Source organism: Malaclemys terrapin, chromosome 7 (genome assembly GCF_027887155.1).
Source record: "Malaclemys terrapin pileata isolate rMalTer1 chromosome 7, rMalTer1.hap1, whole genome shotgun sequence".
NCBI classification, from domain to species: Eukaryota; Metazoa; Chordata; order Testudines; family Emydidae; genus Malaclemys; species Malaclemys terrapin.
Window position 1 is genome coordinate 113166439 of NC_071511.1, and position 16611 is coordinate 113183049.

Sequence of the window (16611 nt, forward strand, 5' to 3'; positions counted from 1 at the left end):
TAATGGTTTATGCCAAGTTTGGAACCACACTGATCACAATAGTAGAGGAAGGGATCCGCCCCTTAACATAGAAATCTGCAGTTGTACTTTCTGGTGTTTTTCCTTACCTAAAATCAAATCTACTGTAAACTCTATGACTAATTCCTATTTAAACAGCAATTCAATGTTAAATCCACAATTCATTCCTATTATCTATTCCTATTTTATACACCCTTGTGCTTCAGTAGTTAAAATCTCCCATTATGACCTCTTTGGCCTTCTTATATCCAATCATTTCAACTGTCAGTCATGGGCTCTATAAAAAGTTCACATTCTGAAGCATCTCTAATCTCAATCCATGGCTTTGTATCATTACCAGGTTCTCAAAAATCCTGTATTTCATAGACTAATACTTACCTGCACTAAAAAATTGTACCTCTTGTTTTCCATGGTGTTTTAAAAAAATGCAGTTCAGGAAGTTGACTTTTCTAAATTAAAAAAGGTAAATAAATCCAAAATGAGGTCTCTTTTGCATAAATTCCAAAATACAAAAGGATAAAATATAGTGTGATATCAAAAACTCACTTGTGTGATCAATACTATAGTGTTGTAATTTATTAATTAAAATGCAGCAAGGTGGACTAAAGTGTAAATCAGGTTCTAAAAAATAGCCTTTATCATTGAAGTCTGGGCTAAAAATCCTCATAACAAACTTAAAACTATTTTAAAAAACTTTTTAAGTACAAAAGACAGCCAAGTGACTAATCCATGGCACAGGCAAGCAGCTGGTAAAATATAATTTATAAATAGCACCTAATAGCAACTTTTGGAGAATGTACTGAGGCTACTGGTTTTGTGTTTATGGTCAATTTATGTCCAGATTTATCCTATAAACCAGTTTGCTCTATTAGATTAATAGATTTTTATAAACGTTTGTATATAATCTTTTTAATCAATAATGTACTGTTTTATTTCTATTGCTAAGTTTTCATTTATGATGAAACAAATTAAATAAATAGCTCTTTTGAGTTACATACTTTCATAAAAATTCAAAATTTCTCTAATTTTCTGTTCAAAAAGTCGCTGCATGTCTTTCCCCCCTCTTTTAGCCAAGCCTCATATACAATATGCTTTCTTTTAGCTTCTTTATGCCATTTGTGCATTTATCTCTGTGCAACACTGATTTAAAGCACTCCTTAGAAATGTCTACTCTTTCTGTAAGAACACATTGTTAGATGTAACTCATCCCATCTGTATAGGATTCATCTGTTTCCTTGCTTGAAAAGAATATGCAGTGTGGATTGCTTTCTTTTTCCTCACAGTTTCAACAATGTATACATCACAAATTAAAATGTCACTACATCATCTAGAATTCTTGGTTTTCCTTTATTCTCTTTACAATTTTCACATTCCTTCCTTGTCCATAACCAACTTTATTACAGCTTTTTTACATTTGTAATAACTTCTATTCCATTGTGCTATTTAAGTTCTTGTGCTATGCCGATTACCATAATATCTAATACTCCTCCCTCCAAAGGGGCTGGCAGTTGTGGTGGGGGAGTAAACATTGTTAGTAGCATCATTAACTCCCAAACTGATTTATGTCAGGAAATCCATCAGGTCCTGAGGGGAGCATGCTGCAGAGAACAGTTGCTTTTCAGTTTCACCCCAATTGAATGTTTGCTTTATCCAAAACTATAGACACTGCAGTGGTCCCACTAAGTGATTTTTGTAAGCTCTCAGGAAAGGAGTATCTAATAAAGTGGAACTGCTCTTTCCCCCTTCCATTCTCTCAACCCAATTTTTGACACATTTGCTCCCTTTTATTCCCGCCCCCCCCATTCTCTCCACCAAGAGGACATTACTGGGCTACTGCAATTGATTCCATATAAGTATGGTGGTCTCATTCTAGTTCCTGATGAATATGGGTCCACATAAGGCAAACAGATGAAAAACCACCTGTGTAATTTGGCAATAACTACGCAGGACTGATATAGCAGTTGCAGATGGATGTTGCAGGGCAGGATCTGAATTTGATCTTGTTGGTGTTGATCCAGAACTTTCAAGATGTACTAATTTATGTCTTGAGTTCTCTCTGCCAGTAAGATTTTTATTTGACTTGCCTAAAATTTATTGAGTTATTGCACTGATATTATAATGCCTCATTACTGGCCCCAGTCAGGATCCGTGTAAACCTGATACCTATTTGAGGGATAGAGCAGCTCCTTCTTGGTGCCTCTAAGGTAGAGTGGAGGTGTCATTGAGTACTGCTGTCTATGGCAAGAATCCAGCTTGTAGTGGTCATCCAATCTCACGGCCAAACTGATATTTTTGCCACAAATATAGTATCAAGGGGTAGCCCAATTCCACGGTTACGCTTGTGTGAGAGCAGAAAAATGTCTGCATGTGTAATTAAATATGTATCTAATGATAGCCATTTCTGCTGCTATTTAAACAGGTAGAATAATGTTTAAGTTATGCCCCTTTAATCAAACTAGAGTGCAAGCACTTTAAGGCGGGGATTGTGTTTTTGAAGGTCTTTATATGGCACGTAACATAGTGAGGCCCAGATCTAGATTGATGCCTCCAGATGCTCCTGGAATACAAATAATAAAATAACAGACAGGATAGACTGTTAAAACCAGAAGGTTCCATGATGATTGGGGAGCCCCTTTAACTGGAGACTGGTCAAAATGTGACACTCAGACGATTCCATGGCAGTTGGGAACAGTTGTGGAAGAAGAGCAACTATCACCACAGCCCTGCAAATCTGAAGATATCCACTTTACATCCACGGACCATGTTGATGGATCAGATGCGGACACAAATTTTGTATCCACGCAGGGCTCCACAACACCATCATTCTCTAGCCCAGTGGTCTCCAAAGCGGGTGTGCAAGAGGCTACTTGGGGGTGCACGGCCGGAGGAGTGCTTTTTTTTTTTTTTTGCTTCGTCAGTTCGGGCGGGAGTCTGAGCGGCTTTTTTTTTTTTTTGCTTTGGCAAAAATGGTAGAACCGGCGTGGCAGGGGGTGCGTGCTAAACTTTTTTTTACTGATGGGGTGCGCAATCAAAAAGTTTGGAGATGACGGCTCTAGCTATTTTCAAGAGCTGTTCAGTCCAGCCTAGTCTACATCAGTCCAGCCTCCAGCCAGCATCTGCAAAGGCCATAATGCCCAATGGGCTCTCCAACCTCCTGCTCAAGGGCAGATGCAAAGGCTAGAGGGACAAAGGAACACTGAGAAAACCGCATTTTGGCCCTTCTCTAGCGCCTGTGCAAAGTGGGCCGAAAGTAACTGCCTGGGTGTAATAAACATGGCAGAGAGTGAATGGCAGGGGTTGGTAGCGGTGCATAGTCCTGAGAGGGGAGGGGGCCCTGGGAGTGAAGCGCAGAGGTGGGCAGCTGCAGGGCGTAGTGCGCTAATTCCTTGGCATGTCAGTGACCTGCAAGGAGGGACGGGGGGGGGCAGCTGGGAGAGGGCCTGGTGCTATCCTAGAGCCAGCCCTATGTCGGAACCTCCTCCGTCCCGCTGCCATCCATCCTCTTCAGCAGGTGATTCCGAGTCTCCCTCGGGCTGAACGTTTGACAAAAGCTGCTGGGGACCCTCAGCAGTCGCGAGCAGCTTCTGCAAACAACCCCCCTCCCGCCGTCAGTGCAGCTCCAGCCTCTGCTTTGCCCCGTGCAGCGCCCTCCGGCTGGCACTGCCCGCAGCAGCAGGCAGCCAGGCCCCCCCCGCGGCGCATGCTGCCCAACTTGCGGCCGGGCGTCGCGCGCACACGCACCGCTCCTTCCCAAGCCCCGCCTACCGGTGGTATTATGACGTCACCGCGCAGGACGCCGTGCCCTATGACGTGCGGGGTAAGGACCTCCTCTCTCCTCCAATCCGGGCGGACGGGGAGGGAAGCGGTGGTCGGTTTCTCCGCCCTGCTGGGGGCGGGAGGTGAGACCCGGATGAGGCAGCAGCTGGCTGCTGCTGTGTGAGGCGGCGCGGACCGCGGAGGAGCCGCGCGGGTGTCTCGGGCGGACTAAGGCGGAGGCTGCGCCTCCCCCGCCCCGTTCCCAGCCCCTCCGCACCTGCCCCAGCTCCATGCCCACAAGATGGAGGCGGCGGCGCTGGTGTGAGGGGGGAGCCCGTGCCCAGGTGCGCGCCTGGCGGGCGTCGAGGCGGAGATGCTGCTGGTCTATGTGATCCTGATCTCGGCTCTGGCCGGTTCCTGCATCACGCTGCTGCTCCAGCTGCTGCTGCTCTACAGGAGGAAGCCGGAGCCCCCCGGGGTGGCCAGAGCCCCCGGCGGCCTCTTCTTCGCCAGGGTCCTGCCTGACCTCAGCCTCAGGGACTATTTCCACGGCTCAGACCCGGCGGGCAGCCATCAGCCCCAGGAGCCTGCCCCCGCCGCCGCCTCCGCTGCTACCCCCTCCCCGGGCGCCGCCAAGCCCCAGGCTGAGCCCGGCGCCAAGCAGCAGCAGCAAGAGCCCCCTGCGCCCCCTTCCTCCCGAGAGGAGACCTGCTACTTCCTCAATGCCATCTGCCTCTTCCTCTTCAGGGAACTCAGGGACACCTCCCTGGTCAGGCACTGGGTCACCAAGAAGATCAAGGTGGAGTTCGAGGAACTGCTGCAGACCAAGATGACGGGCAAGGTGCTGGAGGGGCTCAGCCTCAGGGATGTGTCGCTGGGCGACGTGGTGCCCATCTTCAAATCCATCAAGCTCATCCGGCCAGTGATCTGCAGTGATGAGGGCTGCCCCGAGGAACTGGGCTTCGAGGTGGACCTGGAGTATAATGGTGGCTTCCACCTAGCCATCGATGCGGACCTGGTCTTTGGCAAGTCGGCGTACCTCTTCGTCAAGATCTCCCGGGTGATGGGGAAGCTGAGACTGGTCTTTACCCGCTTGCCCTTCACGCACTGGTCCTTTTCTTTCATGGATGATCCTGTGATAGGCTTTGAGGTGAAATCCCAGTTTGAGGGGAGGCCCATGCCCCAGCTCACTTCTATCATCGTCAACCAGTTCAAGAAGGTCATCAAGCGCAAGCACACCTTACCCAATTATAAAATCAGGTAAGGTGCCATGTGCCCATCTTTCCTGCAGTTACCTTGGGACAGGCTGCATTCAAATGCCTGTCATGTACTCACAGATAAGGAAAGGTTTTTATTGGCACTTTTCCAGGCATATGACAATGGCACTTGTATAGTATTTTTCATCTTGTGATCTCAAAGCATGTTATGAATTAGTATCACTTTCATTATTTTACAGATGAAGAACGTGAAGCACACAGTGTGGCCCAAGATCAGATAGTAAATTAATGATAGAACAGGTGATAGAACCCAGATATCCCAACTACCAGTCCAGTGCCTTATCCACTTGCTCTATGCTACCTCTTTGGAATGTAGAAGGATGGCCTTGTGGCTAAAGCACAGGATGCAGAGTTGGAATATGTGGGCTTTGCTCCAGGATCTGCCATTGACTGACTGTGCGACCATGGGCAAGTCACTTGGCCTTACATTTCCTATCTTAAAAAACAGGGACCGTAATTCTCACGTGAGACAGGAACTAATTCACTCACTGTAAAGTGCTTTGATATTCTCTGAAAGGCACTGTAAAGTGCTTTGATATTCTCTGAAAGGCACTGTAAAAGTGCAAAATATTATCTTTTTCCCCCCAGTTCATTGCTGCTTCCCCCTGCTCCTACAGCCCCTCCATCTGCCCTTGGGCAGGTCTAAGAGTTATATGGGGACTACTCCTCGCTACTCAAGCTGCTATCATGGAATTTTCTAGTGTCAACTTTGGCTTTATTGTAGTGAAGGAGTGTGAAGAGCACCTTCTATCTGATTTATACACATTGCAGTTTTACATATAATGGGATGTCCAGTGATTTATCTGTAGTGGAAGAATCCAAGTGATCAGTTACGTACCAGTCTTGGGGAACACATTTGTCCTCCCATCCACCTGTATGTTCTTCTATAGTTTGCATGATTACTTGCTAAATATATTAATGTGACCCTGTTTACTTGATTCCTCAGCACTAAGACCTCTGTAAAGTTCCTTTCAGGGGAAGCCACACAAAGGAATCACTGAAGAGGTCCATCTGAATTCTAAAGTATATTTAATTTTTATGTTGAGGAGATGGCTTTAAAAGCCTTTCCTGTCTATTCTTTGTTACAAATTATGCTAAGCTTGTGTGACTGTATATATGTGGGAAATGATCTAAGGCGTGGAAAATCCACAAAAGCAGGGCAGGTAAGAAACTTCTCAGGGTAAATGCCATATCAGAATCTTAATTCTCTTAACAATTTAGAGGCTTTATGGTTGTGAATATAACTTACAAAGTCTGACTCAAGTCTAAACCAATGTGGTTGGGTCTTCCTGAGTCTTCAGACAGACACTTCCAGTACTTCAGCTGTTACTCATAGCATTCCCACAGTGCAGCAAAATGAAAACTGACTGGAAGCTTGTCAGCTTTAAGGGCTGTTACTGGAACATTGTGGACAACAGTGAAATTCACAAGAATCGGGTCAGTTTCATACACTTGCAGTTTGGGAAAGGGACTTGAGCTACTGGTTGTGGAAAAGGACTTAAAACAGAGACTTTAAACCATGATTTGAAGATTCCAGTAACTCAGAGGTTAGGGTCTATTTCAGCAGAGGGTGGGTGAGGTTCTGTGGCCTGCAACGTGCAGATCAGACTAGATGATCATGATGGTGGTCCCTTCTGACCTTATCTTCTGAAGACTAGGATGGTAAGGCCCCCACTGACTTCAACAACCACTTGCAGCAAAGTGGGGAGGGAGGAGAGAACATTCTCCTCCCTTCTTCCTTCCAGTTGCCAGGTTGTCTGTGTGTAGGTCAGTGATGGCTTACTCCCCCCTTCAAGCAGTTGTGGAAGGGGTCTTGCATCTTACTTGGGAGGTGCTCCTGGATAGTGGAGGCCCCTCTCCTCATTCAGTCCAAGATATTAGATATCATGGGAATGTTTCAAATCCTGTGCATGAGAGCTACTGGGTTAGGATTGTGAGTGTGGGTGAGAGATAAAGAAAGAAAGTGATAAGTTAAGAAAGAGGAGTATGTTGTGGTAGAGGGGAGATGGACTTTGAAAAGAGAATTCTGAGTGATGGAAAATACTGGGCAGAGGTAGAGCACAACATTTAGGGCTTGGCTACACTTGTGAATAACAGCGCAATAAAGGAGCCCCGGGCGCACTAGCTCACTACCCGTCCACACTGGCAAGGCACGTAGAGCGCTCTGACTCCATGGCTACAGTGCTGCTGGCACTCCACCTCGGCGAGTGGAATAACGTTTGCTTCGCCCCCGCTGGAGCGCCGCAGGGCCAGTGTGGACGAGGTGTTGCATTACTGCGCTCTGATCAGCCTCCGGAAACGTCCCATAATCCTCTTAAGTCAAGTGGCCACTCTTCTCATTCTTTTGAACTCACTGTAGGAATGTGGATATGCCGTTTGAAAGCTCTGTTTCTGACAGCCGGCTGCTTATCAGCTCCGAGATAAGATAAGTGTGCTCTGAGACAGATTAGTGTGGAATGCTGTGTGAGAGAGAGATGGGGGAGGGAGGGTCTGCTGCTGTCTGAACTTACAAGATAGCATGTTGACATGCTCTCAGCCCCCTCAAAACCCACTCGCGCTCTCTCTCGCCACATACATACAACACATTCCCTGTCACACTCCTCCCCACCCCCTCATTTGAAAAGAACGTAGCAGTCACTTGCATGCTAGGATAGCTGCCCATAATGCACCGCTCCCAATGCCACTGCAAATGCCGCAAATGTGGCCACACCAGTGCGCTTGAAGCTGTCAGTGTGGACAGACTGCAGCACTTTTCCTACTGCGCTCTCTGAAGGCGGGTTTAACTCATAGCGCTCTACATCTGAAAGCGTAGCCATGCCCTCAGTAAGAAAGCGATATGAGTGTGGAGAAGGGGTGGGGGAGAGAAGGTAACTGACACTGAAAGAAATTCAGGAAAGGTATGGCATGATATGTTACAGGAAAGAAGAGAATGAATTTCAGGGAAGGAAAGTCTAAAATTTTGGAACCTAATTTTTAAAAAAATCCAATCCAATAAAATATTAAAAACGAAATAGTTATTCCCTTAAATAGCAGGGAGTTTGGCTTTGAAAGTGTCATGGTAGCTTAGCTATTTTTCACCCTGGCTTGAAGACTTAGTACACAGGCTAGTAGGTGTTGGGTAACAAAATATCCACTCCTGTATATGACTGTTTCCTCAAGAGATCTGAAGGTGCTTTATGGACATTGTGCTCTAAGTTTTAAGTTTCAATCTGTGTGTATAGTGTTGACCCCCATATACAGAGGGTTAAACCTGAAGCACAAATGTTTTTCCCAAGGTAGCACAATGCCAATGGTTATTGGGACAGGGGTCCAAGAGTTCTAATACTGTTCTCAACTCTAAACCACACTGCCTCATGGATAACAGTTTTAGAAAATTAATCTCTTATTAGGCATTTCATGTTTTAAATTTCTTTAAAAGAAGGCAAAACTCTGAACCTGTGATTCAGATATTTATGCTAATTTATTCTTTTATACAATTTTTCAGTGTTTGGGAGGAAGCCAGATAAATTTTTCCTGACAAACATTCAATAATTTCTCATCTGTATGGAATGTATTTGTCCACTCCTCTCTTTTCTGTGATGTAAAATATTATTGGTTAAATATTTAACAAGCAGTATGTTGTTTGCAGTTCAAGCCCTTTCTGTGGCTTTTCCCCTCTCCACCCTCACTCTAGGAGTTTTGCAAACAAATAATTGAATAGTTGTAATAGTAATAGTCTTAGGCTATGTCTACACTACAAGCCCTCTAGCAGCACAGCTGCAGTGCTGCAGCTACACCACTGTAATAGACGCTTGCTACAGACAGGAGGAGTTTTTCTGTTGCTGTAATAAATCCACCCCCTCAAGAGGTAGTGGCTATATCAACTGAAGACTTCTGTCAACCTAGCTGTGTCTATACCCGGGCTTAGGTTGGCATAACTATGGGTGTGTCTATGCTGCAATTAAAAACCTGTGGCAGTTGGGCCAGTCAATCCATCTGTCTCCTGTATACAGCCAATGAAATTGTTGCATGCAAATTAGTTGTAGCGTAAGGAGGGTGATTGAGTTACCTCTGATATCACAATGGTCAAGGACCATTGGCATAGCACAGATGCATGTCTTACTATAGCTGTACACTGCACAGGTGTAACTTGTAAGTCAAAATGGCTGGGAACTTAAAAATTGCATGGTAACAGACCACAAAACACAATAATGATTGAACCTGGTGATATTCTGAACAAAAAGAGCCCTCAACCCTGTTTGTAGATGTTTCCGTCCTGCACAGCGACTCTGCAGACATAATAGGCTTCAGAGTGACATTCCTGAAATGTTCCTATATAGATTATATCGCTGTCAAGGCTGCTTCCCCACTCTGAACTTTAGGGTACAAATGTGGGGGCCTGCATGAAAACTTCTAAGCTTAACTACCAGCTTAGATCTGGTCCGCTGCCACCATTCCCAAGTGGATTCCCTTCCCTGGGAAGCCTTGAGAAACTTCACCAATTCCGTGGTGAATACAGATCCAAACCCCTTGGATCTTAAAACAAGGAGAAATTAACCATCCCCCCTCCTTCCTTTCACCAACTCCTGGTGGATCAAGATCCAATTCCCTTGGATCTAAAAACAAGGAAAAATCAATCAGGTTCTTAAAAAGAAGGCTTTTAATTAAAGAAAAAAGGTAAAAATTATCTCTGTAAAATCAGTATGGAAAATAACTTTACAGGGTAATCAAACTCAAAGAGCTCAGAGGATCCCCCTCTAGCCTCAGGTTCAAAGTACAGCAAACAGAGATAAACACTCTAGTAAAAGGTACATTTACAAGTTGAGAAAACAAAGTAAAACTAACACGCCTTGCCTGGCTGTTTACTTACAAGTTTGAAATAGGAGAGACTTGTTTAGAAAGATGTGGAGAACCTGGATTGATGTCTGGTCCCTCTCAGTCCCAAGAGCGAACGAACTCCCAAACAAAGAGCACAAACAAAAGCCCCCCCCCCAAGATTTGAAAGTATCTTGTCCCCTTATTGGTCCTTTGGGTCAGGTGTCAGCCAGGTTACCTGAGCTTCTTAACCCTTTACAGGTAAAAGGATTTTGGAGCCTCTGGCCAGGAGGGGATTTTATAGTAGTGTACACAGGACAGCTGTTACCCTTCCCTTTATAGTTATGACAATCACACTGAATCAGATGTTCATGATCTGATTGATTCCAATTCTGTAATTTAGCAATCCAGAAGCCAAGGGGACAAATGTTTTGACGTGCTGTTAGAGCTTATGCTGAAATACTTACAAACTCTTATTTATATATATTCCATTGAGAATTTCCAAAATACCTGTCTCTTTTCCTTGGCTCTTGATCAAGAGTATTTGGGTTTAACAAAACAGTTATTTTGATGTAACCGTTGTCATTCAAGGACAGAGCTGCCATCTCTCTAAGAGTCAGTTGGCTAAAATTCTCTGAACGAGGCCACAGTATTATCTAAGTCCTAAGTTTTTCTTTTCCTTTCCTTAATCATCTACTGATGTGATGGTTCTTGGGGAATCCAGGGAGGAAAGTCATCTTGTTGCCTCTCCTACTTCCAGCAAGAGGGAGACTTTCTTGTACTTAACTCGGTGTCAGCTCCCTGACACCATCAGCCTGTTAACTTACCAGGTAAAGTAAGGGTTGGCATAGCCCAAAAGAGTGCTTGGATGGTTAACAGTGGGTGCACCCGAGTCCCTTTGAAACATTCCCCTGTAGTGTTCAGCCCCTTATCCACGGAACACTCACAGAAATACCAGGTCTGCTGTTCCCAAAAGAACAGAATTCACATCAGCTTGAATTATTCAACTCAGGATCAGCATTTCACTCAATACCACAGCATTGAGATGTATTTATAGTGAAAATAATAAGTTTATTATTAAAGATTCAAGATTTAAGCGATAGTAAGAGAATATTGGAAACAAATAGTTACCTTTAGAAACTGTATCTGATTTTGTTTTATATGTAAGCTAATAATAAAAAAAAATTAAGCTATTGCTTTCTTTTATTTAACATACCGAGAAACCTCATGTCCTTAAAATATACAGAACTCCTTTACTGCTTTAGCTATAATAAGCAGATTAAGTATCTAAATGGATGAATTTGCAAGACCTTGAATTTGGAAATACAACAAATATCAGATTTGTAATATTATGGCTGTAGACGTAAGTGGTGGTAGAATTAGGAGGCCAAGGTAACTAAAGGACTTTAAAATCAGTGTCTTTCTTACAGAAAGTTTCCTTCATGTGCATCTTCTATGTAGTGAAGCATGTTCCACATTCCCTATAGATGTGTCTCATAATGGAATTTACCAGAATACTAAGGCTGTGTCTGCATGAGAAAGTTACATCAGTTTAAACTAAGGTGTGAATTTACACTGGTGCAAATCTGTATGGGCACACTTATTTCAGTTTAAACATGGGAAATTTTTAAGTTTAATTTGGGATCAGGTTTAACCTAAACTAAAATAAGAGTATCTATCTGGGTTTGCACCACGTTAGCTAAATCTGCACTGATTTATCCTAAACTAGGTTTTAAATGGCATTCTCATGTAGCACGGCCTAAAAAATTCACAGGGTACAGTTTTTTATTCACACTTGTGTAATTCAGGAGTAACAGCAATGTAGAACTGAGTGTAAGGAAGAAGAATCTGACTCAAATTCTAAATAACTCTTTAACATGCCTTGGTAGTTTTTCCATATACTGCTGAAAATTGAGATTACTTTGCTTGCAATGCACAATACATCTCACTAATCAGAATCTCCAAGTACTTTACAAATGTGGATAACTGGTAGCATCCTCAATTCATTTAACATATAAAGAAACAGACATTGAAAGAGTCGTTCCAAGTGTCAGAGCCAGCCAGTGGCGCCCAGGAAAAGAAGCCAATTTGTCTCATATCCATTCTCATGTTGCAACCACCAGGCAATTAGGCACATTAACTGTAAAATTATACCTTTACTTTTTAATTTAAGCCATTTAGCACATTCCTTTAAATAATTTTTCATTGACTATTTTTAATGCTGAAACTGAAGTTAACAACCAGGGCACACCTTTTAACATATGTTTTGGGTTATTTAAAGTAACATCCTAGTTTTGTCCAAACATCCAATGTGTGATGCTAGTTAAAGAAGAATTTATTAGGAACTTGGTTCACAATTAGTCAGTTTCTTAAGAATGCACCAGAACTTTGAGGGAGAACCAAATGCAGAAGCTAAACAGATTCAGAGAAGCAGGGTCTTACCAAGACTACTTTCTAGTAATATTTTGTTATCGGAAGTTAAATACCACAACTGATCTCTTATGACTTACATTTAGTTAGTTAATGAGTTCAGTTAAACAATAACTGATTCCAAAATAAAGCAGGTGATTATATAGAATCCTTTTTGACACTTGAGAGTATGACCCAAAAGCTTTAGTTTTAATTCATTTTAATTAATCCATTACAGAACTTGTTACATAGCTTTTAAATTGACTCCATATTTTCCAAGAAGTATAAGCCAGAAATGTAATGTAAGCAAGATATTGGCTTAAAATGGTTCTTTGCTATTGAAGTGACAAACCTAATCAGGTAACAGAGGTCTTGAAAAATGTAGTGAACATCTAACTGGAAGTCTAAACTTCTTAGCCAGAATTACCTTTTAAAGATAAGATTAGAGGCACCAGTGATGTCCAGGAGCAGTACTTTGTTGAGAATCCCACCTCTCCTCATCTGGAAAGAGAAGATGCTAAGACTTTTACTAAGATGCTGTTTCTGGAGCCTACTGATATTTTTATATCTCCCCTTTCTTGCAAAACAGGTGCCTGTTACAGATTTGAAAGTCTGTTTGCTGTAGCTGCCAGAAGGGAAAAGACACATCTATTCTCTCCTATACTTTGCTCACCTAACGCTTATGCTCTAATAAATTTGTTAGTCTCTAAGGTGCCACAAGTACTCCTGTTCTTTTTCCAGGTGGAAAAGTTTCTGCTACTCTGTTCTCCCTCTTTTTCCATTTTCTGGGTTCTTCTCCCCATGAAAAAATTCCAATGCCTGCCTCTATTGATAGAAGTATCATTATGACAGTTTCAGTGCTGCTCACATGGTTCTTAATAGCACCAGTGAAACTGACCAGAGACTTCACTATATCGCTTGGCAAACTATGATAAACATGCAGTAGAGCTTTCTGTAGACACTGCAGTTTATCACATTTGGAAGATCTTCATACCCACAAGAGCAAATAACTTTTTATTTAAACGTGTTTATTTTTTTATTTGAATAGCTTATACAAAGCTCTAGGCACCCTGACATGTAATTAATATTACAGCAAAACAAAACCCCAGCAGCATCAAATAACTATGCATAAAGGAACTTGGCTAGGTTGCCACCAACTAAAAAGCTGCTTTCCACCCTTTCATCATTCCCTCCGCCTACTCCAAAAATCCTGTTGAACAAGATGTCTTTTCAGTGTGCCTGGAAGGTCACCAAATTCAGTCTGTGATCAAATGAAAGCTTTAATTCTGTTGGTATTCATGATTTTGGCCATTGGTTCAGAATAGCAGAGAAAAGGGTTTTAAAATACTTTTTTCCCTCATATTGTCTAATTATGGGTTCTCACAGTCAGAAGGTAAATCTCAGAATCTCTTATCCTCTGAAAGTTTTAAGTTTTTTTTAAAAAAATAATTAAAATAAGTTCAAATAAGTTCTATAAGCAATAAACCACTCACAGGACATGTATTAGTAGGTTACTGGTGTGCTTTTTGGATTGGTGAGGGCATAAGCTCTTTGACATGTGAGTGATGACAAAATAGTGCATTTTTGTGCCTTGCAATTTATGTATTTCTGTGTGACAAAATCCTGTGTAGGAGAATTACATGGGGACCAAGAAAATCTCAGTGAATGCAAAGGATGGTGGGAATAAAAAAAAAATCATAAAATCAATGGAGGTTGAAAGACAGTGTGTGTGAGAGAGAATAGATTTATAGTGGTAATTATATTTGTTTGCTTCAAAGACTGATCCAGTTAAGGATTAGAGTTAATTGCCTTGGTGGGCAATGGCACTTCCTTTCTCAAAATGTTGACCCTCAATCCTACCTCCTATTTGAAGGGATATGTGTGAGATTCTTTGACACAGTTGTAAATGAAAATAAAACTACAGCACTGGCTTACCTTTCTTACGATTGTGGAATTAAAAAAAATGCTTGTTTTCAGACCAGTGGTGTACTTTTTGGGTAGGTAGATGCTGGTGGGGTGAGAGCCTGGGGGAAATCTGATAAAGTTCTGTTGCAAACTTCTTCAGTTTGATATCAACATGTGAAAAAAAAAAAAAAAAAAAACTTGCATGTTTGCTTTTTTGTGTGTTCTGATATCTCAAAAAAGACTTGTTTTAAGCTTGCTTCTCAGCGAGGACAAATGCCTTTGTTATTTTCCAACAAACTTTAGTGTTTTCCTAACTGGTCTGTCATAACTTGCATATTTTCAAGGCTTTCAGTAAAACCTCTACTGTTTATTTCAGCTGACTACTAATCTATCTTTGAAAACTCAAATTTATTTTTAGGATTAAGATCATATACGACACCTAATGCTTTGGTTAAAGTGAGAGAAGGCATGGCCTATTAAGGTTCAAAACTGGGAGTCCAACTTCCCATTGAGACTGAGTAAATCACTTAATTTTTGCCTAAGTTTTCCTACTTAAAAATAGGGATGATACTCTGCTATATCATATGGGTGTTATGCAAATGTATAGCACTTGGAGATTCTCATATAGAAAGTAATACGCACACATGGGAAAACTTTTTCCTTTGCATAAGTTGGTCTTCTGATCTTGTAAATCTTTGCAACAAAACGGTAAGCTTTTAGAAAGCAATTTGGGTGAGGAAAGTGAGTTTCAGCAACGTGATGTCATAGAATGCTGCAATCTAATCGCTATGGAACTTAATCTCATGCTGACAGTTTCACTATAGTAGCTAATCATTTCATGTTATTGGGTGACTGTGGTAAACTGCTTATTCAACATTCCTGCAGTGATTGCCTCAAGTCACCAACGCTAGTCTCTGTATATAACTCATGTTCACACTTGCTTGGTTTTGAACTATTTCAACATTTCATCACTCTCCATTGAACAATTGGAGAATTTATTGATTGTACAGAAGGGTAAACAAAATAAAAAGGGGGTGTACTTGAGAGAGTGGAAGAAGCATTTGGGGGAAAATATTAGATACTCAATATTTACTGAATTACTGACCGGTTCAGTAATTCAGTAAAGAAGTGTCAGTAGGGACTAATAATCTACTAGTGGTTCCATTTTCAAAATGGAAAGCACAATTCAATGTTATACTACTTTTTTTTCAGCGACATTTTAAGTGATTGGGCCAATGAAGTTATGAAGCAGAGCAGTTTTATTCTGTATATTTTTTTTCTTGAACAACTTACAAGTTTTCCTGAAGATAGTCAAGTGATTTGTATTTTAATGGGACAGTTTTGATAAAATAAAGAACAGCAGTACGTAATGTGACAAAGTTACTTCTCTATCTTGGGTCCTGCGCTTATTGGCGGATTTTCTTGCCTCAGAGATTCACCATATGGGTTGGGGAACAGCCCAGAGACCTTCCCCTCTGGAAGAACCCACAGTCCAGGTCAATTGGGAGGTTTGGGGGGAACCTGGGCCCGCCCTCTACTCCGGGTTCCAGCCCAGGGCCCTGTGGACTGCAGCTGTCTATAGTGCCTCCTGTAACAGCTGCATGACAGCTACAACTCTCTGGGTACTTCCCCATGGCCTCCTCCAAACACCTTTCTTATTCTCACCACAGGACCTTCCTCCTGGTGTCTGATAACGCTTATGCTCCTCAGTCCTCCAGCAGCACGCCCTCCCAGCTCCTTGCACCTCTTGCTCCCAGCTCCTCACACTCACACCACAAACTGAAGTGAGCTCCTTTTTAAAACCCAGGTGCCCTGATTAGCCTGCCTGTCTTAACTGGTTCTAGCAGGTTCCTGATTACTCTAGTGCAGCCCCTGCTCTGGTCACTCAGGGAACAGAAAACTACTCATCCAGTGACCAGTATATTTGCCCTCTACCAGGCTCCTGTACCCCACTGGTCTGGGTCCGTCACAGTAAGTGACGAGAAGGTACCTAGTCACCTTATGTATGCTTCATTTTAAAAAATGCATCACCGAAGGTGTCTTAGTATGTTTATTTTACTGCTGTATTATGGCTTCTGAGCAATCAAGTGGATTTGGATCTAAAATTAGTTTAACTTTCATTTTTGGAGTAATAAGCAGACACATGCTTTTTCTGAATAAAAACATAAATTCACCTATTTTTAAGGTCAGAAGGCAGGGACCATTCTAGTCATCTCATCTGACCTGCATAAAAAGCCATAGAATTTCACTAAAGGGTTCCTATATCAATCCCAAAACTTCTGATTGAGCTAGAGAATCTTCTAGAAAGACATGCTCTTGATTTAAAGACTTAAAGTGATGAAGAATCCTTGGTAAATGTTTTCCAAAGGTTAATTATCCTCACTGTTCAAACAAAAAACAAATCCCCAAAACCTTATTCCTAGTCTGAATCTATTTAGCTTCTGCGTTTGGT

At 42.2% G+C, this 16611-nt stretch overlaps 1 protein-coding gene across 2 annotated transcripts in view; it reads left to right on the forward strand.

Moving 5' to 3' along the window:
• The first annotated feature begins 3892 nt into the window (after positions 1 to 3892).
• Positions 3893 to 16611, forward strand: part of PDZD8 (PDZ domain containing 8) — a 132109-nt gene continuing 119390 nt past the window's right edge. For both annotated transcript variants that reach the window (XM_054033757.1, XM_054033758.1), the window contains exon 1: positions 3893 to 5034. In XM_054033757.1, coding sequence (XP_053889732.1) covers positions 4148 to 5034 — 887 coding nt within the window. In that variant the 5' untranslated portion in view covers positions 3893 to 4147. The remainder of the gene's footprint in view (positions 5035 to 16611) is intronic.